The 23,113-nt window shown below is 42.5% G+C and overlaps 1 protein-coding gene across 4 annotated transcripts; it reads left to right on the top strand.

Moving 5' to 3' along the window:
• The first annotated feature begins 2,899 nt into the window (after nt 1–2,899).
• On the top strand, nt 2,900–22,771 carry LOC112221097 (ras-related protein Rap-1A). Of its 4 annotated transcripts, XR_006084711.1 has the most exons (9): nt 2,900–3,066; nt 8,968–9,056; nt 9,612–9,680; nt 9,817–9,873; nt 10,073–10,213; nt 20,046–20,189; nt 20,313–20,436; nt 20,884–21,169; nt 21,940–22,771. XR_006084711.1 is itself a non-coding variant. In XM_024383236.2 (8 exons), exons 2-7 carry the CDS (start codon nt 9,000–9,002, stop codon nt 20,400–20,402), a joined length of 558 nt encoding a protein of 185 aa, XP_024239004.1. In that variant the 5' UTR covers nt 2,900–3,066; nt 8,968–8,999; the 3' UTR covers nt 20,403–20,444; nt 21,940–22,771. The 4 variants fall into 4 exon arrangements, 3 of the variants coding, with proteins under 3 accessions (XP_024239004.1, XP_024238979.1, XP_024238987.1); XM_024383236.2 differs by lacking the exon at nt 20,884–21,169 and having other exon boundaries at nt 20,313–20,444; XM_024383211.2 differs by lacking the exon at nt 20,884–21,169 and having other exon boundaries at nt 2,904–3,066.
• The last annotated feature ends 342 nt before the right edge of the window (nt 22,772–23,113 follow it).

Raw genomic sequence — 23,113 nt, 5'->3', positions numbered from 1 at the left:
GTGAAAGCTATGATCCCTTATTGATGTCACTTCAATCAGTGTAGATGAAGGGGAGGAGACAGGTTAAAGGATTGTTAAGCCTTGACAATTTTTTTTAACCTTTATTTAACTTGGCAAGTCAGTTAAGAACAAATTCTTATTTTCAATGATGGCCTAGGAACAGTGGGTTAACTGCCTTGTTCAGGGGCAGAACAACAGATTTGTACCTTGTCAGCTCAGGGATTTGAAATTGCAACCTTTTGGTTACTAATCCAATGCTCTAACCACTAGGCTACGCTGCCGCTCTAATTGTGACATGGATTGTGTATGTGCCATTCAGAGGGTGATCGACAATCGATTTATGTGCCTTTCGACGGGTATGGTAGTAAGTGCCAGGCGCACTGGTTTGTGTCAAGAACTGCAACGTTGCTGGGTTTTTCATGCTCAACAGTTTCCCTTGTGTATCAAGAATGGTCCACCACCAAAAGGACATCCAGCTGACTTGACATAATTGTGGGAAGCATTGGAGTCAACATGGGCCAGCATCCCTGTGGAATGCTTTCGACACCTTGTAGAGTCCATGCCTTCATGAATTGAGTCGGTTCTGAGGGCAATACTAGGAAGGTGTACATAATGTTTTGTACACTCAGTATATATGTCAATACACACATATATACACAATATTTAGGTCAAATAGGGGATTGCGTTGTGCCGTGAGGTGTTGCTTTATCTGTTTTTGAAAGCCAGGTTTGCCGTTCACTTGAGCAATCTGAGATGGGAGTTCCATGCAATCATGGCTCTATAATACTGTACGTTTCCTTGAATTCGTTTGAGATTTGTGGACTGTGTAAAGAACCCTGGTGGCATATCTTGTGGGGTAGGTGTGTGTCAGTGTTGTAAGTTGACTGCAAACTATTTGGAATTTGCAACACATTGTTTCTTAGAAAAACAAGAAGCGACGCAGTCGGCCTCTACTTTTAGCCAAGAAAGATTGGCATGCATAGTGTTGATATTGGCCTTCTGATTACAATGAAGACCAATACATGCTGCTCTGTTCTAGGCCAGCAACAGTTTGCTAGGTCTTTCTTTGCAGCACCTAACCATATGACGGCAATAATCAAGATAAGATCAAACTAGAGGCTGCAAAACTTGATTTGTGGTGTGTGGTGTCAAAAAAGCAAAGCATCTCTTTATCAAGGACAGACTTCTCTCCATCTTTACAACCAATATGTTTTGACCATGACAGTTTACATTCCTAGGTAACACCAAGTAATTTAGTCTCCTCAACTTGCTCAACAGTCACATTATTCATTATGAGATTCAGATGAGGTCTAGAACTTAGGTAATGTTTTGTAACAAATACAGTGTTTTAGAGATGTCCAGGACCAGTTTATTACTGGCCACCCAGGGACTGACTGCAACTCTTTGTTTAGGGTTGCAGTGATTTCCCTAGCTGTGGTTGCTGACGTGTACAATATTGAATCATCAGCATCCATAGACATACGGGCTTTACTTAAGGCTAGTGGTAGGTCATTAGTAAAAATAGAGAACATTCGAGGGCCAAGAGAGCTCCCCTGCAGTACACCACACTTGACATGTTTAACATTAGTTTTCTTTAATGGAAGCTTCTCTATGTCTTATTAGATCGATAGCTCTGAATCCATGATATGGCAGAGGTTGAAAAGCAATAACACATACTGTACGTTTTTTCAATAACAGGTTATGGTTAATAATATCAAAGGTTTCACTGAAATCTAACAATACAGCTCCCACAATCTTCTTGTTATCAATTTCTTTCAACCAATCATCAGCCATTTGTGTCAGTGCAGTACATGTTGAGTGCCCTTTCTTTATTAGCATGCTGAAAGTCTTGTTAATTTGTTTACAGTGAAATTGCATTGTATCTGGTCAAACAAAAGTAAAGGGTGCTTAACCATTCTTCGGTAGCAGAATGACTTTTGCTTCCCTCCAGGACTCAGATTAAAGAAATGACAAATAGGAGTGGCAATATAGTCCGCGATCATCCTCAATAGCTTTTCATCTAAGTTGTCAATACTCTCACCATACCACTTGATCTTAGGTAACCTCAGTATGTATTTTTTACACCATTTGCTTTGGTGTTGTGTTGCTTATGTTATTCAAGAGACTGCCATCTCAGCCTGGAGAACTCTCAAGGCATAAAACCATAAAACCTAAAACATGTCACCCTCTAGAGGGCAGTATACACTAGATTTCCTGAAAGAGTTGTCCATGTTTCACAGTTTTCTTTTCAGTGAAAATTGACTGCCAGGGGTTGTTGGAGACTAACTCATGTGAGCATCCCCCCTTCATTTACACAAAACACAAACCTGTCCTCAGCTACAGGAAATCTGAAAAGGAAATGCAGCCCAATAACAGTTGGGAAAAAATGTTTCTGTTCTTGGAGGAGCATGAAAGAAATGTGTCAGTCACCGCTGTCACATGCCATCTCCATTCTCTCAAAAACGTTAACATGCATCTGCACACAATGTGTGGGTGTGCCTCTATAACTCTTGCATCAATTTGACTCTATTGTCAATGTTCAAAACTAGCTTTGTTCACACAGTCGGTTACATAGGTGCCGTGACCCAGTCTGTGAGGATGAAGTCAAAGGAGAGTCAAACTAACAGAGATGGTTTGATAATAAAGTTGACATATTTGCTTAAATGCTTTTTGCCGAGTTTACTGATTGGGTTTGCCAGGGACTGTCATGGGCCATGTTGATGATTAAAAAAAAGTTTTTGTTCCTTATGTGGCACATCCACTGCTACCACAAACGGAACACGCGCAACATTTCACATTTTCATTATAAGATAAATAGTTAGGAAGGACGTCTCCTGCGCACGGGGCTGGCCCGGGGATATCAGAGACGCAAAAGAAGAGAGACATCCCACTTTCTCATTTATTGTTTCAATGACCCAAGTCAACGTTGGTTTCTATGGAAGAGACACCCCTTTAAGTAGACAGGAACTGACACATTTTTTCCTATGGTAAATGGCCTGAGTGAGCCATCTTCATTTATCCAACGTCTTTGGATATACACAGACTGGCGGAGTGGAGCGAGAAACGGTGAGAGTAAAAAGGCTTACTTTATTTGGCCGTCAAAAAGCCACCCGCGTAAAAAATGTCGGTGCAACAATTTTATGTAAGTTAGAAAGAAAAACATGACACATTGTTAGTGAATATGCTGCATTTAGCTACTGAGATGAGGAATTTAAACGCCCACTAGAAGCTGTATGTAGTGCACTCCCATTTTAGTCAAGGCCAGGCGGAAGGGCAGGTAGCTAACAGTCAGTAGCTAGCTAACTATAGGGTTGTGGAAAACATATGTTACTAGATAAGATACATTCCACGTCTGTTAGCTATTTAAAATATAACTTTATCCAAAGATGTGTACTATAGTTTATATTTTGTATTGTGTACAGAGGCACAGGAATGCACGGAACTACAGTTAGCTACGTTAACTCGTGAAGCGTCGACCAATCATCAGTCGCTAACAGTTTGCTAACTATTAGCGTACTAGCAAGCTATTAAGCTAGTTAGGTAACATTTAGCTGGTATTTGTATTTTTAATTCGTTTTAGACCTACTTGAAGGCTACGACACAAGTGTGCTTGCTTAGGTACCTTTATGTGTAGCTAACGTTCGTTATGTACTAATTTGAGTTAATCAAGTTTATTCTAAATAGTTAGGTACCGTTAGTTTGACTTGCGTCAACTGTTCGCTAGTTAGAGAAATTACCTTGTTAGGTGTTGATTGTTAGTCTGTAGTACTTGACTTGTTACTTATCTGTCTGTCCGCTCATGGGATGTCAACTGACCACCTTGCAAGAGGCCAGATCATAGCTGCATAACAATTTTGTTTAGGTTGACATGTGGATGTCTGTTGGTTCTCCTGATGTAGCCAAGATACTCGCTGCTGTAAAACAGCTAGGAGGGTGTCGCTGGCAGGGATTACAGTAGGCAAGTCAAATGAATGGGCTGCTGCTGCACGGTCCCTATGGAAAACTCTTTCTAGAGCGCATTATTTCAACATCTCTAAATGGTTAAACTAGGGATAAATGTGTCATTATTGAACAAATCTGTACGTTTACTTGATTTACTATCATGTTAAATAAAGATTCATTAGATATTAGAAAATAATTAAATGTATAGTATATGCTACTTTCCATTGTGTGGGCAGTATGTTTAACTACATTACGCAAACTGGCGTTTTGACCACATCAAATTGGGGGGAATCACATATCCCATACGCGTAGGGGGTCGCAGATCTTAGAATTTAGCTATAATTTTCATTCTCACGGCACTGATCATTTGGGGCGATCTCTCTAAAAGTCGCTGGCCACACACCAGTACACTGATTTGACAATCAAACTATCGCTTAAATAGCAGCCAATGTGATTCGTTTTAGTTAACAGGAAAAATATGCATTCCCTTTTCTATGATGGCAGACTCCCGACATTCACCGTTCCAAAATATAGATAAGCTTTCTTTAAGTCCTCATCTAACCAATCATATATAGGTTATTGTGGCCTTTGAATAGTGTTAGACCCTTTAGACCCCAATATAATTCTAGGTTGCTGCTGTTGAATACTGATATTACTCAGTATACTGAATACTGATAATACTCAGTATACTGAATACTGATAATACTCAGTATACTGAATACTGAGAATTTTCAAGATGGGAGAGGAGCAACAAATAGGATACAATTGTAATCAGGAACATCTCATTCTCTCTTCCTTCCTTCCTTTTTCTCAACCATACACATACTTTCTTCCTAATAAGGGGTTTCATGATACTGTTACAGCCCCCCCCCTCACTCACTCACTCTCAATGAATTGCATTGGTAGAAACAGGACAAAACAAGCAAATTGTTTGATGGCTATGTAAACAAATATCCAACTCATCATACTGCTCGGGCATCTACTACCCTAACACGACAGTTAAGCTGTCAAGTAATATCAAAATGAGGCAATGTATAAGCTATGAATATATCCACCCAGCAAACATGACAAACCATAATTTAACTCTACACACAACCTTTCTTGCCTGACAGACTAGCTATGAATTACATTGGTAGAAACAAGACAAAACGACCAACTAGTTAGCTGACTATATACAGCTAATCACTGCAACTATTTCCATGAGACAGAGGGCAATCATTCGAGCTCCACCGCTGACGCACTAGCCTGTACCAATTAATTTATAGAAAGGCTGTCGACTGCCGCTATGAGGTCTGAAGGTTTAGCGCTACAGTCCCAAATGTTTGCCCTGTTCAGCATCATATCAATGGAAGTGATTAACATAAGTTTTCCATTACACTTACTGTGATGGCGACCCATTGGAATCAAAATGCTGTCTTCTACAAATTGTCCTCTAACCAGTGATGAACACATTAATCCCAGCCTCATAACTTTGGGCCTGTAACCGAAAGGTTGCTTTATCAAATCCCTGAGCCGACATGGTAAAATTCTGTCGTTCTGCCCCTGATCAAGTCAGGGAGCCGTGGATGTCACCTGCCCGCTTAACCCGGAAGCCAGCCGCACCAATGTGTCGGAGGAAACAACGTTCAACTGACTACAAATTCAGCCTGCAGGCGCCCGGCCCGTCACAAGGAGTCGTTAGCGCATGATGAGCCAAGTAAAGCCCCCCGTTAACCCGGGTGACCCTGGGCCAATTGTGCGCCGCCCTATGGGACTCCTGGTCACGGCCGGCTGTGACACAGCCTGGGATCGATCCTGGGTCTGCTGTAGTGACGCCTCAAGCACTGCGATGCAATTCCTTATACCGCTGCGCCACTCGGGAGGCTGGAGCTGTGATAGTTTTAACAGGACATACAACCTCATCTCCACCTCTCAAACAATTGATTTCAACTTGATAATCGATGAGTGAATGACAAAACAGTGTTTCATTTCTCTGTTTTGAGGATCCCTGTATCTAAATGTAGCTGACTGTGTTCTGCAGGTTGTCCTCTAACCAGTGATGTACAAATATCTCCAATTTCCATGTGGTTTTTGAGTTGTGCTAGTTTCAACTGGCAGTTTCAGTCAGTGATTACATCAGCAGTTTGGTTAAACCCTCTCTGAACTCACGACAATTACTACCAACAGTTGTTGCCTCTTTGGTTTAAATTCAATGAATGACTTGCCCAGATTTTAGAGTGGAGGTTGCCCTCAGCCTCATCATCAACCCTAAAACCTCTAGGCCTGCTGTGAGCCAGAAGATAGTCACCACATTAGAATGTAGCCGAGACGACAAGAGAAGGACATCTGGGCTAAGGCTTCAGACAAATGTTTCAATGTTAATTTATGCTAATCCTGTTTTTCACAGGATTACCATGGGACTCTTCTCTTGTCAAAAACAAAGGGCCAGTATGGATTTGTGCAAATAAAAACTAGCTCATAATAGGATAGATTTTCTGCTCATCTAACCTTGTGATTTTGTCTCTCTGGCTGATGCTGACTGTGTGGGGTATTTTTCTGTAATTTCCTGACATTTTAGTAGAGTGATTTCAGGGTGGAGTTGTTTGAATGAGTAATGATAGAAGACGTGACCTTATCGTGGCAATTTGAATAATATCAGTTTGTGTAGATTTTGCCCATTCTTTAGCCCCATTAATTCCTGAACCACAAGTGGTTGACCATAATTCTTCTGACTCCAACCGTATTCAGTGCTAGCTTTGCTAGCAGAGGGTAATAGGGGAGTGTAATGAACAGATACTTGCTGTGTAAAGTGGTGCCTCAAATTATAGGAGTGTGGTTTCTACTGGTCTGGAGAGATAGAGGAACCTGCTAGTCAGTGTGGTGCTGAGTCGGGGTCAGGCGCAGTGACAGCTTCACTATCATTGTCACTGGATTACCAGCAACATCCTAGGAAATCCCCCCCCACTCCAAATAGCCTGCTGAACTATAGGCTACATGTCAGAGTACCTACTACTACAGTGTGGCTATTAACGAAATTTGAATTGTGTCCACCAATAATCTGTACACTGTTTTGACTAATTTGTGACACAGCTAAGACATGCTGTCTGTCTGTGCAACTTATCTTTCCAGTTTAAGCCTTACATGGAGACATACCTCTGTCCATAGAGTGAGTTATATGTTGGTGATGTCATAGTTTCAGCATGTTTGTGGTGCGTGGCTCACGCTCCTTATTTCTTAGTTACTATGAGGGGAAAGACTGTTTAGCAGTGGAGGATGCTGAGGGGGGGGCGGCTCATAATGTCTGGAACAGTGTGAATTGCATGGAAACCATGTGTTTGATGTATTTGATACCATTCCACCTATTCCGTTCCAGTCATTACCACCAGCCAGTCCTCCCCAATTAAGGTGCCACCAACCTCCTGTGCTCTTTAGGCTGTTTGTTTTGTGATGAGATATATTGAGGACGAGTAGAGCGGGAGGGAGCGAGAGATTGAGGTTGTTAAATAGATGTCCTTACATGGCCTGCAGTGCTGTTGAGGGACTTCAGTAGGTCATCCCAGTATGAAAGCTAGGAGTGCAGTCAGGAAGCATCAGTACTGGAGCAGACTTTCTTACGATTATCTATGCATAGTGACTTTACCCCTACCTATATGTACATATTGCCTCGACTAACTTTTACCCCCACACATTGACTCGATACAGGTACCCCCAGTATATAGCCTCATTATTGTTTTTGTTTTTTACTGTAATTTATTTAGTACATTTTCTTAACTGCATTGTTGGTTAAGGGCATGTAAGCATTTCACCTGTTGTAATTGGTGCATGTGACGAATTACATTTATTTGATTTGGTCACATCTATTTGAAAGTAGGCCTAGTTGTAGTTGACAGTTTTTCACACATCATTTGAACTGAAACGTTTATTACGCTACCAGTGACATTAAACCTACATCTTCAGCATGCCTCAGCGATAATAATCCTAATAGCTAAGTCTGTCCTCCTCTGCTTTTAAAAGGATTACAGTTTTTGCATGGCTCATGAGGACTACGATGTGTGGAACAGAAACTCCACTGACGGGTAGACTATTTCTTCTCAGTAGAGCGTAGGTGTGTGTGTCTGTTTGTGTGTGCTTTCCCTTGCTCTCTTCCCCCACCAAAAAAAACCCTGTACCTCCTGTATGGTGAGGAGGATTAGTCTCTCCTTAAGTGATTGATTGGTCTCATATCCAATGAGACTGTCTGTCTGGTGTCGGGAGCTGAAGGTCAAGGAGCTTCCCTCCCCTCAGTGTTTAGCCCTAGAGGGCTTGTGCTGTCAAAAGAAGGACACGAGGAGCAGTGTTGGGCGGTGTTGTGCTTCTACATTGACAATAAATAAGTATACATTTATTATTAGCATCTTGCGTGCATACAAGGCCCAACCAAAACTTTACTTTCGCTTTTAACCCAACCCCTCTGAATTGGAGAGGTGCAGGGACTGTCACGTTGTATGCCCGGGGAGCTGCTGTTGTGGGCAGTTAACTGCCTTGCTAAAGGGCAGAACTAAAGATTTTTCACCTTGTCGGCTCGGGATTCGAACTAGCAACCCTTCAGTTACTGGCCCAACTCTCTAACCACTAGGCTATCTGCCAACGGATTTTTCCAGCTAGCCTCTTCGTTTTACTTTAGCAGAAAGATAGGCCTGCATATAGACCCAGTTGTCAAGCCCATGTGACGTACAGCAATGGATTTCAGTTACTGTATTCATAAACTGAATCTTACAGGGTGTGCTGCCTGCATGCATAACGGCCAGATGGTTGTGTCATTGGAGCAGGCGGCCTAAAACCCAAGCATATCCATTCACACCCACAGCTGGTTTGTGTTAGCTAAAGGGTGGGGTCATCTGGGGTCATATACTCCTCACCATCTCCGCCCTGGAGCTCCACTAATGGGTGTTCCCTTTGTTATGTTGCTACTTGTCCCAACCATGCTAAATTCGGGAATGACTACGATCTTACTGGGAAAACTCTTGTTTTACAATACTTTTCTGTCTCTTTCTCTTGTCTGTGCAGATTGTTGGGCTGTCCCGTGAAGAGATCCCGCCATGCGTGAATACAAGCTAGTGGTGCTAGGCTCGGGAGGCGTGGGCAAGTCCGCTCTGGTGAGTATTTTACTCTGGCCCCGACCACTCTGTTCCTGCTACTGTTGCTGCAATACGACGATACCAGATTTTCCTTGGTAAGAAAGAAAGCATAAAGCAGACTAAACTTGATGGTCCTTTGAAAACCCACTGTGTGCTATAGCTAAACAGATGTGAGTCTGGGTGACAGCATAAAGCTGTCTGTCTGCTCAGTCCAGCTGTCTGTCTTTTATTTGTGTACCAACTAGCTCCCGAGTGGCGCAGAGGTCTAAGGCACTGCATCTCAGTGCAAGAGGCGTCACAACAGTCCTTGTTTCAAATCTAGGCTGTAACACATCCGGCCATGATTGGGAGTCCCATAGGGCGGCGCACAATTGGCCCAGCGCCATCCGGGTTTGGCCGGGGTCAGGCCGTCATTGTAAATAAGAATTTGTTCTTAACTGACTTGCCTGGTTAAATAAATAAAAGCACAAGCCAGGCCTGAAGGTCCACAGCATCATGATTGCATATTCCTGTGCTAGTGATGGGTTGTGATTTGTTGATCTGACTTTTTGTGGCCCGTGTCCTCTCTTACAGACAGTCCAGTTTGTGCAGGGAATCTTTGTGGAAAAGTATGACCCAACAATAGAAGACTCCTACAGAAAGGTATGTGTCCCGTAAGGGAGGAAGAGCCAGGAGTAACTTGATTGCTAGCAGCTGGTCTGTGCGTCAAAAACATGTTGTGTTGTGCTTTTTCTTCCTCTGTACCTTCTTTAATATTGAATTTTCTTCTCCTCTGCAGCAAGTGGAGGTAGATGGACAGCAGTGCATGCTTGAAATCCTTGACACAGCCGGCACAGTAAGTGAATGTTTCTCAGTCTGTGTTTTTATTAATAATTTCTCAGAACTACCAAGACTAGATAAAATTATCAGCAGCTGCTAAATGAATTTATAGAAGGGGATCACTTATGGTGAAATGAAGAGGCTTTGAGGAGGATAGAGACGTGTTGAACTGTATTGACAGAGCGGAGCTTATGGTGTGTCTGTCCGTCCTACAGGAGCAGTTCACTGCCATGAGAGATCTGTACATGAAGAACGGTCAGGGCTTTGCCCTGGTATACTCCATCACAGCACAGTCCACGTTCAACGACCTGCAGGACCTGAGGGAACAGATCTTGAGAGTCAAGGACACTGAAGATGTGAGTATCTACAGGAGATGATGTAGCATATCACCCAGTGTCCTCCTTGGTTTATAACTAGGACACAGCTTTATTCCTAATCAGGCCACATGATCAGTAAAAACTCCTGCCGCTAGTTAAAACCAACCAAGTATAGTTACCACAGCACGATATAGCACGATATAACATTTTCCCATGAACTAGTCTTTGCGGTGTAATCACAACTGAGCTCATACAGCAAGAATGAGAAAAGGAAATATAATACAATTATTATTGCAACCCCTCCACATTAACCACAGTCCCATGTCTTGGTATTACCTCCTTGTGTTTGGAGTAGCATAGTGAGAGAACTGGCCTCGACAGATACTCTCTCAGGAGGAGGATGCCCTTTTTTGGTGATCTGTAGAATCCCTTTCCTCTCTAGCTCTCTCTTTCCTGTTCCCTCTCTCTCTGGGGGCGGGACTAAACTTTCTTTGTGTGTGCCAATAGGGCCCCTGGACTTTGTTGTGATTGACTCTTTTCATCGCCTTTTGCTCTTTGTTTCCCCCCTGGCTTGTTGTTCAGTGTGGTCTGGCCCTAGGCTTTGTTTCCCCCCTGGCTTGTTGTTCAGTGTGGTCTGGCCCTAGGCTTTGTTTCCCCCTGGCTTGTTGTTCAGTGTGGTCTGGCCCTAGGCTTTGTTTCCCCCTGGCTTGCTGTTCCGTGTGGTCTGGCCCAAGGCTTTGTTTCCCCCTGGCTTGTTGTTCAGTGTGGTCTGGCCCGAGGCTTTGTTTCCCCCTGGCTTGTTGTTCCGTGTGGTCTGGCCCGAGGCTTTGTTTCCCCCAGGCTTGTTTTTCAGTGTGGTCTGGCCCGAGGCTTTGTTTCCCCCAGGCTTGTTGTTCAGTGTGGTCTGGCCCTAGGCTTTGTTTCCCCCTGGCTTGTTGTTCCGTGTGGTCTGGCCCTAGGCTTTGTTTCCCCCTGGCTTGTTGTTCCGTGTGGTCTGGCCCTAGGCTTTGTTTCCCCCCTGGCTTGTTGTTCAGTGTGGTCTGGCCCTAGGCTTTGTTTCCCCCTGGCTTGTTGTTCCGTGTGGTCTGGCCCTAGGCTTTGTTTCCCCCTGGCTTGTTGTTCAGTGTGGTCTGGCCCAAGGCTTTGTTTCCCCCTGGCTTGTTGTTCAGTGTGGTCTGGCACGAGGCTTTGTTTCCCCCCTGGCTTGCTGTTCCATGTGGTCTGTCCTTGGGGGGGGGGGTGTGTGTGTGTGTTGTTCGATGTGGCAGTTACTGATGTTTGTCCCCCATGAGACCATAGAAACAAAGCCAGTATCTCTTCCTCAATCTAGTCAGAATGAATCCAACATAACTCAAGGAATCTGTAATAAATTTACATTTTTGACATGGTTTTATTCTCACAAATTTACATCTACCTAAAGTGTTTGGTGCGGTATTTATCAAGTTAAAAAAACAAACTCCAATCCGCTGGGCAGGGCCCAGTTTCTCGAAAACGTCTTAAGACCAAGTTCATCGCTAGAATCTCCGCATCGTTAAATCTCCGAGATCGTTTTGGGAAACGGCATTATTAAAGAGCCACTGAACACGCTGATTGGCACGTATGTTTTTCTGTTGCTCATTAGAAAAAAAACTGATTTCAGTCTTGGTGTGTTTGCTGATCGATTCCCATTTGGATTGTCCTCTATATGATACTGTAGACGCGGAAGCCTAATTCACTTCCTCAAAATCCCCAGAATGAATCTAAGATGACTCAAGAAATCTGTAATTTTGACATGGAAGTTTACTGTTGTAGTTGTGCAATTTTATATCTAACTGAGGTGTTTGGTGCTGTGTTTCTCAAGTAAAAAAATGTGCGACATGTTGTCTTATGTAAACAGTCGGAGCAGCTGGGCAGGTCTGTCTCACTGTCTATGCTACTGAATTGAGAGCTCTCACAGCAGCTGTTCGCCCCATGTTAGTGGACAAATGGACATCGTCAAATCAAAACCCAACCTTCATTTACCTGTTGTGACGCATGGATGTTCCAAACTCAGTTTTAGATGAGACTGGCTTTATGACCAATTGTCCTATTTACATTTTCTAGTCAACATTTACACAAATAGCTGTTTCTAACTTGTATCGATGCCACATAAGCATTTTTTAAAGGGATGTGTTTTTTTTTAAAGGCAGTCGCTCTTTAACGTTGTACTTGAAAACACTACTAACACACTAATCTAACACCTGCTTCAGACCCTCCCCCTCTCCATGGCGGACGTGAGTAAAACATTTTAAACGTGTTAACCCTCGCAAGGCTGTTGGCCCAGACGGCATCCCTAGCCGTGTCCTCAAAGACGACCTGACGCAATCTCATCTGGACAAGAGGAATACCTATGTAAGAATGCTGTTCATTGTCTACAGTGAAGGTAGGAAACAACATCTCCACTTCGCTGACCCTCAACACTGGGGCCCCACAAGGGTGCGTGCTCAGCCCCCTCCTGTACTCCCTGTTCACCCATGACTGAGTGGCCATGCACACCTCCATCAAGTTTGTAGACGATACAACAGTAGAAGGCTTGATTACCAACAACGACGAGACAGCCTTCAGGGCGGAGGTGGGGGCATTTGGAGTGTGGTGTCAGAAAAACAACCTCTCACTCAACATCAACAAAACATAGGAGATGATCATGGACTTCAGGAAACAGCCGAGGGAGCACCCCCCTATCCACATCGAAGGGACAGCAGTGGAGAAAGTGGAAAGTTTTAAGTTCCTCGTTTACACATCACAGACAAACCGAAATGGTCCACTAACACAGTCAGTGTGGTGAAGAAGGCGCAACAGCATACACTCAATTAGTATTTGGTAGCATTTCCTTTAAATTGTTTAACTTGTGGAAAACGTTTCGGGTAGCCTTCCACAAGCTTCCCACAACAAGTTGGGTGAATTTTGGCCCATTCCTCCAGACAGAGCTGGTATAACTGAGTCAGGTTTGTAGGCCTCCTTGCTCGCACAGAGTTTTTTCACTTCTGCCCACACATTTTCTTTAGGATTCAGGTCAAGACTGAATCCTCATGATGCCGTGTATTTTGTGAAGTGCACCAGTCCCTCCTGCAGCAAATCACCCCCACAACATGATGCTGCCACACCTGTGCTTCACGGTTGGGATGGTGTTCTTCGGCTAGCAAGCATCCCCATTTTTCCTCCAAAGATAACGATGTTCATTTTTGCCAAACAGTTCTATTTTTGTTTCATCAGACCAGAGGAGATTTCTCCAAAAAGTGCAATCTTTGTCCCCATGTGCAGTTGCAAACTGTAGTCTGGCTTTTTTTATGGCGGTTTTGGAGCAGTGGCTTCATCCTTGCTGAGCGGCCTTTCAAGTTATGTCGATATAGGTCCCGTTTTACCGTGGATATATATATATATACTTTTGTACCGGTTTCCTCCAGCATCTTCACAAGGTCCTTTGCTCCTGTTCTGGGATTGATTTGCACTTTTCTCACAAGTTCGTTCATCTCTCCTTCCTGAGCGGTATGACGGCTGCGTGGTCCCATGGTCTTCATACTTGCGTACTAATGTTTGTACAGATGAACGTGGTACCTTCAGGCGTTTGGAAATTGCTCCCAAGGATTAACCAGACTTGTTGAGGTCTACATTTTGTTTTCTTTTGAGGTCTTGGCTGATTTATTTAGATTTTTCCAATGATGTCAAGCAAAGAGGCACTGGGTTTGAAAGTAGACCTTGAAATACATCCACAGGCACACCTCCAATTGACTCGAATGATGTCAATTATCAGAAGCTTCTAAAGCCATGACATCATTTTCTGGAATTTTCTAAGCTGTTTAAAGCCACAGTCAACTTAGTGTATGTAAACTTCTGACCCACTGGAATTGTGATACAGGCAAATAATCTATCTGTAAACAATTGTTGGAAAAAGTACTTGTGTCATGCACAAAGTAGATGTCCTAACCAACTTGCCAAAACTATAGTTTGTTAATTAACAAGAAATTTGTGGTAGGTTGAAAAACTAATTTTATTGACTCCAACCTAAGTGTATGTAAACTTCCGACTTTTTATACCATCTGTTGCACCTTGCCTATGCCGCTCGGCCATCGCACATCCATATACTTACATGTACATATTCTCATTCACCCGTTTTAGATGTGTGAGTATTAGATAGTTGTTGGGGAATTGTTAGATTAAATGTTAGATATTAATGCACTGTCGGAACTAGAAGCACAAGCATTTCTCTACACTCGCATAACATCTGCTAACCATGTGACCAATTTGATTTCATAGGTGTCATTAGATGCTTTTTTTTCCCTCCTGCGTCACTTTATACACAGGAGATCTCTGCTAAACATGGAATCCCATTGTTTATCCATCTCTATGACCTCCTATAACTTCAGAATGAAGTTGGCCAATAGTCAACTTTGTAGTCAGTCTGAGATGTCTTTTTCTTTGCAACTTTACCTTGAAGGTCAGCATCCCGGAGTCTCCTCTTCACTGTTGACATTGAGACGGGTGTTTTGCGGGTACTATTTAATGAAGCTGCCAGTTGAGGACTTGTGAGGTGTCTGTTTCTCCAACTAGACACTATAATGTACTTGTCCTCTTGCTCAGTTTTGCACCGGGGCCTCCCACTCTTTGTATTCTGGTTAGAGCATTTTGCATTGTTCTGTGAAGGGAGTAGTACACAGCATTGTACAGGATCTTCAGTTTCTTGGCAATTTCTCGCATGGAATAGCCTTCAATTCTCAGAACAAGAATGGGCTGTGTTTCAGAAGAATGTCTTTGTTTCTGGCCATTTTGAGCCTGTAATCTAACCCACAAATGCTGATGCTCCAGATACTCAACTAGCCTAATGGAGGCCAGTTATATTGTTTCTTTAATTAGCACAACAGTTTTCAGCTGTGCTAACATAATTGAAAAAATGTTTTCTAATGATCAATTAGCCTTTTGAAATTATGAATTTGGATTAGCTAACACAACATGCATTGGAACACAGGAGTGATGGTTGCTGAAAGTGGGCCTAATAATGAGTCGTTTCTAGCTACAATAGTCATTTACAACATTAACAATGTCTACGTTGTATTTCTGGTCAATTTGCTGTTATGTTAATAGACATATTTGCTTTTCTTTCAAAAACAAGGAAATCTGTAAGTGACCCCAAACTTTCGAACGGTATTGTAGGTATTCACAGCTCTGATTCACTCAATACTTTGTAGAAGCACCTTTTGACAGTGATCACAGCTGTTTTTCTGGGTAAGTCTCTAAGACTTTTCCACGCCTGGAAATTTGCCCATTTAGTATTTTGAAAATTCTTAAAGTTCTGTCAAGTTTGGTGTTGATCATTGCCAGACAAATACAGCAAGGCCTGAAAATGGTTAAGTCAAAACTGTAACTCGGCCTCTCAGGAACATTCACTGTCTTTTTGGTATGTAACTCCTGTAGATTTGGCCTTGTGTTTCAAGTTATTGTCCCGCTGAAAGGTGAATTAATCTGTGTCTGATGAAACGCAAATAGAACCATGTTTTGCTCTAGAATTTTGCCTGTGCTTAGCAGCATTCTGTTTTATTTATTTTTATCCTGAGAAACTCCCCAGTCATTAATGATTACAAGCATACACATAACGTGATGCAGCGTGGTACTTAGTAATGTTTGGGGCAAATCCAATACAACACTTTGTATTCAGGACAAAAAGTGAATTGCTTTGCCACATTTTTAGCAGTATTACTTTAATGCGTTGTTTCAAACTGGATGTGTGTTTTGCAATATTTTGTATAGGCTTCCTGCTTTTCAATCTGTCAATTAGGTTAGTGTTTTGGAATATATTGTATAGGCTTCCTGCTTTTCAATCTGTCAATTAGGTTAGTGTTTTGGAATATTTTGTATAGGCTTCCTGCTTTTCAATCTGTCAATTTAGGTTAGTGTTTTGGAATATATCGTATAGGCTTCCTGCTTTTCAATCTGTCAATTAGGTTAGTGTTTTGCAATATTTTGTATAGGCTTCCTGCTTTTCAATCTGTCAATTAGGTTAGTGTTTTGGAATATATTGTATAGGCTTCCTGCTTTTCAATCTGTCAATTAGGTTAGTGTTTTGGAATATTTTGTATAGGCTTCCTGCTTTTCAATCTGTCAATTTAGGTTAGTGTTTTGGAGTCACTACAATGTTGATCCATCTTCAGTTTTCTCCTATCACAGTCATTCAATTCTAACTGTTTTAAAGTCACCTGTGCGGTTTCCTTCCTCTCCGGCAACTGACGTAGGAAGGACACCTGTGTCTTTATAGTTACTGGGTGTATTGATACACCATCCAACGTGTCATTAATACCTTCACTATGCTCAAAGGGATATTCAATGTCTGCTTTTTTCATTTTCCCATCTACCAATAGGTGCCATTCTTTGAGGCATTGGAAAAACTTCCCTGGTCTTTGTGGTTGAATCTGTGTTTGAAATTCACTGCTCGACTAAGGGACCTTACAGATGTGTGGAGTAGAGGGGAAGGTAGTCATTTAAAAATAATGTTAAATACTATTATTGCATACAGTGAGTCCATACAACTTATGTTACTTGTTAAGCACATTTTTACTCCTGAACTTATTTAGACATGCCATAATAAAGGGGTTGAATACTTATTTACTCAAGACATTTCAGCTTTTCATTTTGTATTAATTTGTACAAGTTTTGAAAAACATTGTTCTGTGTTGACATGAATGAGTATTGTGTGTAGTTCGTGACAACAAAAAAATCTGTAATACATTTTTAAATTCCGTCTGTAACAAAACAAGATGTGGAAAAAGTCAAGGGGTGTGAATACTTTCTTAGGGCACTGTATAAAAAGAAGCTTCAAATGAAAACCGATACGACAGCATTAAAATATGAATAGTTTACAGTATGCTATAGGCCCATTTTATTCTAATTGAAATACATTTCATGTTCAATAAATTGAGTTCTATTTCGTTACTGTGTAATTTGTCATGATGTGTGCAATGACATGCCAAATCGGTGATGTCTTGCATTTTGATTGGGTAAGCTTTAGAATAAGCTGCCTCAATATTTGCAGCCATATTGGTGGTAATATATCCATCGTCAGATTTTGTAAAATAATTCTAAGGTTAAGGTAAGATTTGAATTGAGAAAGCTGATCCGAGAGAAGCGCTGTCTTTTTTTTCCCCCGATCCTAGTATCAACACATGCTCCAATAACGCACTTAGCGACAGTTCTCTCCCTGAGCTTTTGGGAAAAGCAAGTTACATCTTCGGCCATTGTAGGAAAGATGCATGGTTAAAACCTTTACAAGCCTAAGTTCCATCGGAAAACTGGGACCAAGTCTGTTTCACTGTCTGTGTGTTCTATGGTTGGATTGGATCGAGTTGTGTATCCTGTGTCAGTGGGAAAGTGAGCATTGTTGAAATCAAAACCCAGCCCTCAAGTAAGTCTCACTACAACCCTCTGTTTTGGACGAGACTGACTTTATGACCAAAATTCTCCTATTTACACTTTGTAGTCAATTTGACTTTTGGGGGGGAAACCGCAATAAATGTTTCTGACTAATATTAATGCCTCAGGCCGTTCTATCAGATATGTTGTTTATTGCTTTCAGTTGCATTAATGCTTTTTAGCCTGTTTAATCTTTCATTGCCACTTGCAGGAATGCATGACCAACGGAAATGCTTTCTGTGTTTTTTTCTCTCGCTCTCTCTCCCGATGGATTCTTGGTTGAGTTTGGGCATAGTGAGTTCAGTGCTGCTCCAAGTGCTTGATGGGAATGCCACACACCATTTACTACCACAGGGTTTGAGAATGTGGAGACACTGAGGGCTCATGGTCTAGCCATACTCTATTACAGACACTTTGTCCACAGAGAAGACACAAGCTACAAAACAGAACGCAGCAAGGCTCTGAAATAGGTGCTTAGATGTCCCACTATAATAAGCTTTGAGGAGTCTTGGTAGGATTTGTTAAAGGCTAAATGTGATACAATGTAACCATACGATTTATCAAATTGCAATTGCTTTAATCAGTAAATAATTGACCAGTGCAGACCTGGCCACTACATTTGTATTTCCTTTGGTCACAATACTTACTTATGCAAGAGATCTTGTGACTCCTGCTGTTTAAGCCCTCGTCTGTTCAGCTGGAGCAGTAGGCTCATGCCTGACTTGTGATTTCTCCATGTGTACGTCTCGGTGTGGCTGTTGGACACGGGCAGCTTAAAGTGCCTGTCTCTATGCTGCTGACTGGGGACATTCTACAGCTACATTCCTCCCCCTCTGGCATTTGCTAGCCTGGAAATGCGTACCTTAGGTTCCACTCGGACTAGGGAAACCGTTGCTCAACAGCCCAGTCTGAGGGTTTGTTTGGATTTGAAACTTCAACGCTACCTCTATATAGGGCAAGTCCAAACATCTGCTTCCTGTCGTCTGGCCTACAGCCCTGTGAGAGAGGGCACTTTATACCACCCTGAGTAGGGTGAAGTTGCCCCCAAACGCTGTTCTTGCATTCCTGCAACAACTGCTCCTCTAATGCTTAAAGTTAGGATCTGGGAAGGAAAAGCTGAACCTAGCAACTTCTACGCAGAGCTGCTCTTTCTAGTAGAGGTGTGAAGGTTTAAACAAAATTGGGATTCTTAGTGTTAAGAAAAACCCCCTAACCAATTATAGTTATTTTTTACGTAGATGCAGAAAGTAAACAGTGGGTCAGTTTCCAAAACAACTAAGAGCGTTAAAGCGCGAGGCTCAACTTCTCCACTGTTTTGGTGCTCTGGCTACCAGGCTGTGAACAGCATGAAGCGAACCCGTGCACATGCGCAGATACTGGGTGACAGCCAAGTGTTGCATCTCCCTCATCTCAGTATCCTAGACTGTTCATTGATGACAGCCCCAGCTTTACTGAAGTTGCGAGACATTCCAAGCCAAGGAATTGTTAGGTACAGCCTTTGATTGCTGATAGAACCGTGCACTAGGCCTTTCTGTCTGCCTGCCTAGTGGCCGAACTGCCTATACTGTTCCTCACTAGCTCGCTATGAAAGATGCAAGTGTTTAGTTGCTGTACTTCAAAGAACATAATCAGTCTCCTCCATTCCAAAAATACTGAATATTAGGAGTCATCTTGACACACAAATGGGAGTCGACACCGGGAGTCGACGTGCAAGTAGTCGAGGAATCCATTATTTTGGAGTTGACTCCACTACTACAACATCATCATTAGCAGTTGGACAAATGTCAGAGAAAGGCAAGCGACAGCAGTGAAGTCCTGTATGGCAACACTTTGAGAAGTTAAATGAGAGGGAAATGCCAACTTTGCGAGGTGAAAATGAGGTACAGTAGTGGTAGTACAGGTGCAATGCTTCATCATCTGAAAGGGGCGCACCGTGAGTTATTTACATCCATCCATCCATCCATCCATCCATCCATCCATCCATCCATCCATCCATCCATCCATCCATCCATCCATCCATCCATCCATCCATCCATCCATCCATCCATCCATCCACATACATCCATCCATCCATCCATCCATCCATCCATCCATCCACATCCATCCATCCATCCATCCATCCATCCACATCCATCCATACATCCATCCATACATGGTATCATTCTATGGAGCAGCTGGAGCATGGAATGCAATGTAAACACAGAGAAGCAGGCAGGAAGCTGATTTCTATCCTGCGGGGTTGTCATAGTTTCCACTTTTACCTCCCTCCCTAGACAGCCAGAACAACCTGTCAGGATGTGTCTGAAAGAGACTCTCTCGGTCTCACTCACTCACTCATCCATCCATGTGTTTTTCATCTGGTCCCAGTTGAAATGCTTCAGTAACATTTTGCTGTTATCCCCTGTTCTCTTCTCTCTCTGTGTCTCTGTCTCATCCCTGTTTTCTCCTCTCCCAGGTGCCTATGATCCTGGTGGGTAATAAGTGTGACCTGGAGGATGAGCGGGTGGTGGGCAAGGAGCAGGGTCAGAACCTGGCCAGACAGTGGAACCACTGTGCCTTTTTAGAGTCCTCCGCAAAGTCAAAGATCAACGTCCTCGACGTGAGTACTACTAATCAAACTGCTGACCAATGATTCAAATGATGATGCTTATAGACTGGATTTATACGGCTAGTTTGGGCTTTTTAATGTGTCAAAGCACTTAACAATGGTATTGCCCTGCAGATCTTCTACGACTTGGTCAGACAGATAAATAGTAAAACGCCTGTTGAAAAGAAGAAAGCGAAAAAGAAATCAAACTGTGTCCTGCTCTAATGGTCCCCTCCACCCTGCAGCAGCTCTGAGCCAGGTGAGTAGGTAACTAATATGCTCCTCTAATACCCCTGACTGGTACACCTCTAGCCTTGCTGCTCGGCCTCCGGCCTTACTAGAAGGAGCACAAACCCCTTCTCAACTCAAAATACGGACACACAATTTGGGATTTGTTTGATCAGTAGTTTATACAAGCTTTATTATTGATTTGAATGGCTGCAAATACAACTCTGGCAGTAAATTGTCTTGTCATTGGAGTTGATATGGCTTGAGAGCATTCATGGAGAGTTGACTGCTCCCTGTCATTAGAGCTGGAAGGAAACGGCTACATCTGCTGGTAGCCTGGTGTGACTGTGTCCACATGACTGTACATACTCATGTCCATAGTGCTCAGTCTTTATCCAGTTTGTAGGGTAGCCGTCAAAGCAGAAAGGTCTGGGACTATGCTACAGTAACTGTAGACTGTGTTTCATCTGTTGTTCAGTCCCACAGTGAGGGGTCCCAGCCAGTCCAGCAGCCCCCAGGCAGTGTCTGTCCCCTCTGTCCTCGGCCGGCCACGCCGCCAAGTGCACTGGACTGGCACTAACGGGATTACAGACCCACTGTTCAGACTACAGGAGCTGCCAGGCTGGGGTAGAACAGCAGAGCTGGGAGGGCGGTGTCAGGCCCGTAGTTCTCAGGCTGGTCTGAAAAAATAATACAAATACAGTTATCCATACCTACCCGTAGGTGTTTAAGTCTGGTGGAATTGGATTGGAGTGAGCAATATGGTAATGTCTCTGATGGGCTTGGGGAACATCTGCCATATTTCCTGTTCCTCTCTGGTCCCTTCAGTTCTGAACGCTTAGGGCAGTTGTCTTCATGTCCCTCTACTCACTAACACCTAGCCCAGCTTCTTTACCAAGCTTGCCTTGCCTCCACGCCTAATGGACAATATAGCCTCGTTATTGTTGTTTCCTTTTTTTATTTAGCACTTTTTTTCTCACTTTTTAACTCTGCATTGTTGGGAAAGGGCAGGTAACTAAGCATTTCACTGTAAAGTCTACACCTATTGTGTTCGGCGCATGTAAAACTAGATTTGAATGAAAATCAGAAATATGCACTGCACCAACTGGCCAGGAGAGGGCAGCACTTCAAATCAAATCACATTTTATTGGTCACACACACTTAGCTGATTTTATTGCTGGTGTAGTGAAATGCTTGTGTTCCTAGCTTCAACAGTACTGTAGTATCTAACAATGCACACAAATATAAAAGTAAAAGAATGGAATTAAGAGGTATATAAATATTAGGATGCGCAATGTTGGGAGTGGCATTGACAAAAATATAGTAGAATAGAATAAAGTATATACATATGAAATGAGTAAAGCAGTATGTAAACATTTATTAAAGTGACTAGTGTTCCATTATTAAGGTGACCAGTGATTCCATATCTATATAGGGCAGATAAATATCAATTGCTAGGTGATATAGTATAGGACATTTCCTTGAATGAAATTGAAAGTTTTATGTACTCCATTAATCCTCTCTCCACCTATAGAATGCTGTAATGAAGAACTGTTGCCCAGATTGGACCGTGCCAGCATTCTGACAGCCCCGCCTCCCCCATCAGCCATAAACGGTGACAACACAAACAGCTGCCTGCTGATTCGCTAGTATCAAGATATCAAGGCAGGACACAAGGAGAGAGAAGACTGGTGTCTATCTCACTCAGACTTCTCTGATCTGACATCAGTGACCCTTGAAGGACAATCTTCATTTCCCACATGGTGAACCACCATAAACTCTCTGAAAGTCTCTGAAATGGAAATGTCAATGGTCTGGCCAACCGAGAGCCCCTTCCTTTTTTGAGAGTTTAAAAACGATTACCTACGAAGGGAAAAAAATACTTCAGTATTTTACATCTTTGCAATATATCGTATTTGAAGACATGGAAGTTGACTTTAGTTGTGTGAGTATAAATATCTGCAGACAGCATGATCACATCTGGTATTAAGTGTAGTAAGAACGTTCAAGTGGAAGTAACAACTTTTGTATAGCCATACACACATTTCCTCGTGCCAGTCATGTCAATGGTGGACCATACGTTTTTTGGTTTCGCTTAACTCCATGGACTTTCTCTTCTGCAAATATCTCTGTGACTTAATTTTATACTCAGTCACTGGGATTTCATAGTTCCCGTAATATATTCTAATGCCATTTTTTGCATAATAATGCTTGAAAAAAGGTATTTTCTAGAAGAAATATGGGGGGGGATTGATTACTGTCTCTTGAAGCTGAAATATATACTAAACCAACTTTAATAATGCTTCTTGTGTTTTTGTCAAATGATGTTCCAGCTTTTATGGATTATTAAATTTAGTACATTTTAATTATTTTGGTCATTGTATTTTGTGGATTTAACACATCTGACTTAATAATCATACAGTGTCATGTAAAACCAACTCTATAATGATCACGAGGTTAAATCGGATGTGTACAAACTAAGTGGAATGTTGTTCCACCACTAACGATCAGCAAACAGTTGCACAGTGGCAGTTCAATACAAAGCTATATGGCTTAATCTCACTTAATTGCTCCCCCAATTTGCTCTGCAAATCCTGTGTCTGCAACAACCACCAGGGGGTACTGTGGGTGTAAAAGGGCCAGTTATTGTCCTGTTAGCGCCTTCAGAAAAGTATTCACATCCCTTGACTTTTTCCACATTTAGTGTT

The sequence above is a fragment of the Oncorhynchus tshawytscha genome, linkage group LG02, assembly GCF_018296145.1.
Source record: "Oncorhynchus tshawytscha isolate Ot180627B linkage group LG02, Otsh_v2.0, whole genome shotgun sequence".
Classification (NCBI taxonomy): domain Eukaryota; kingdom Metazoa; phylum Chordata; class Actinopteri; order Salmoniformes; family Salmonidae; genus Oncorhynchus; species Oncorhynchus tshawytscha.
Note: the sequence above shows the minus strand (reverse complement) of the source record. Positions and strands in the feature narration are given on the sequence as shown.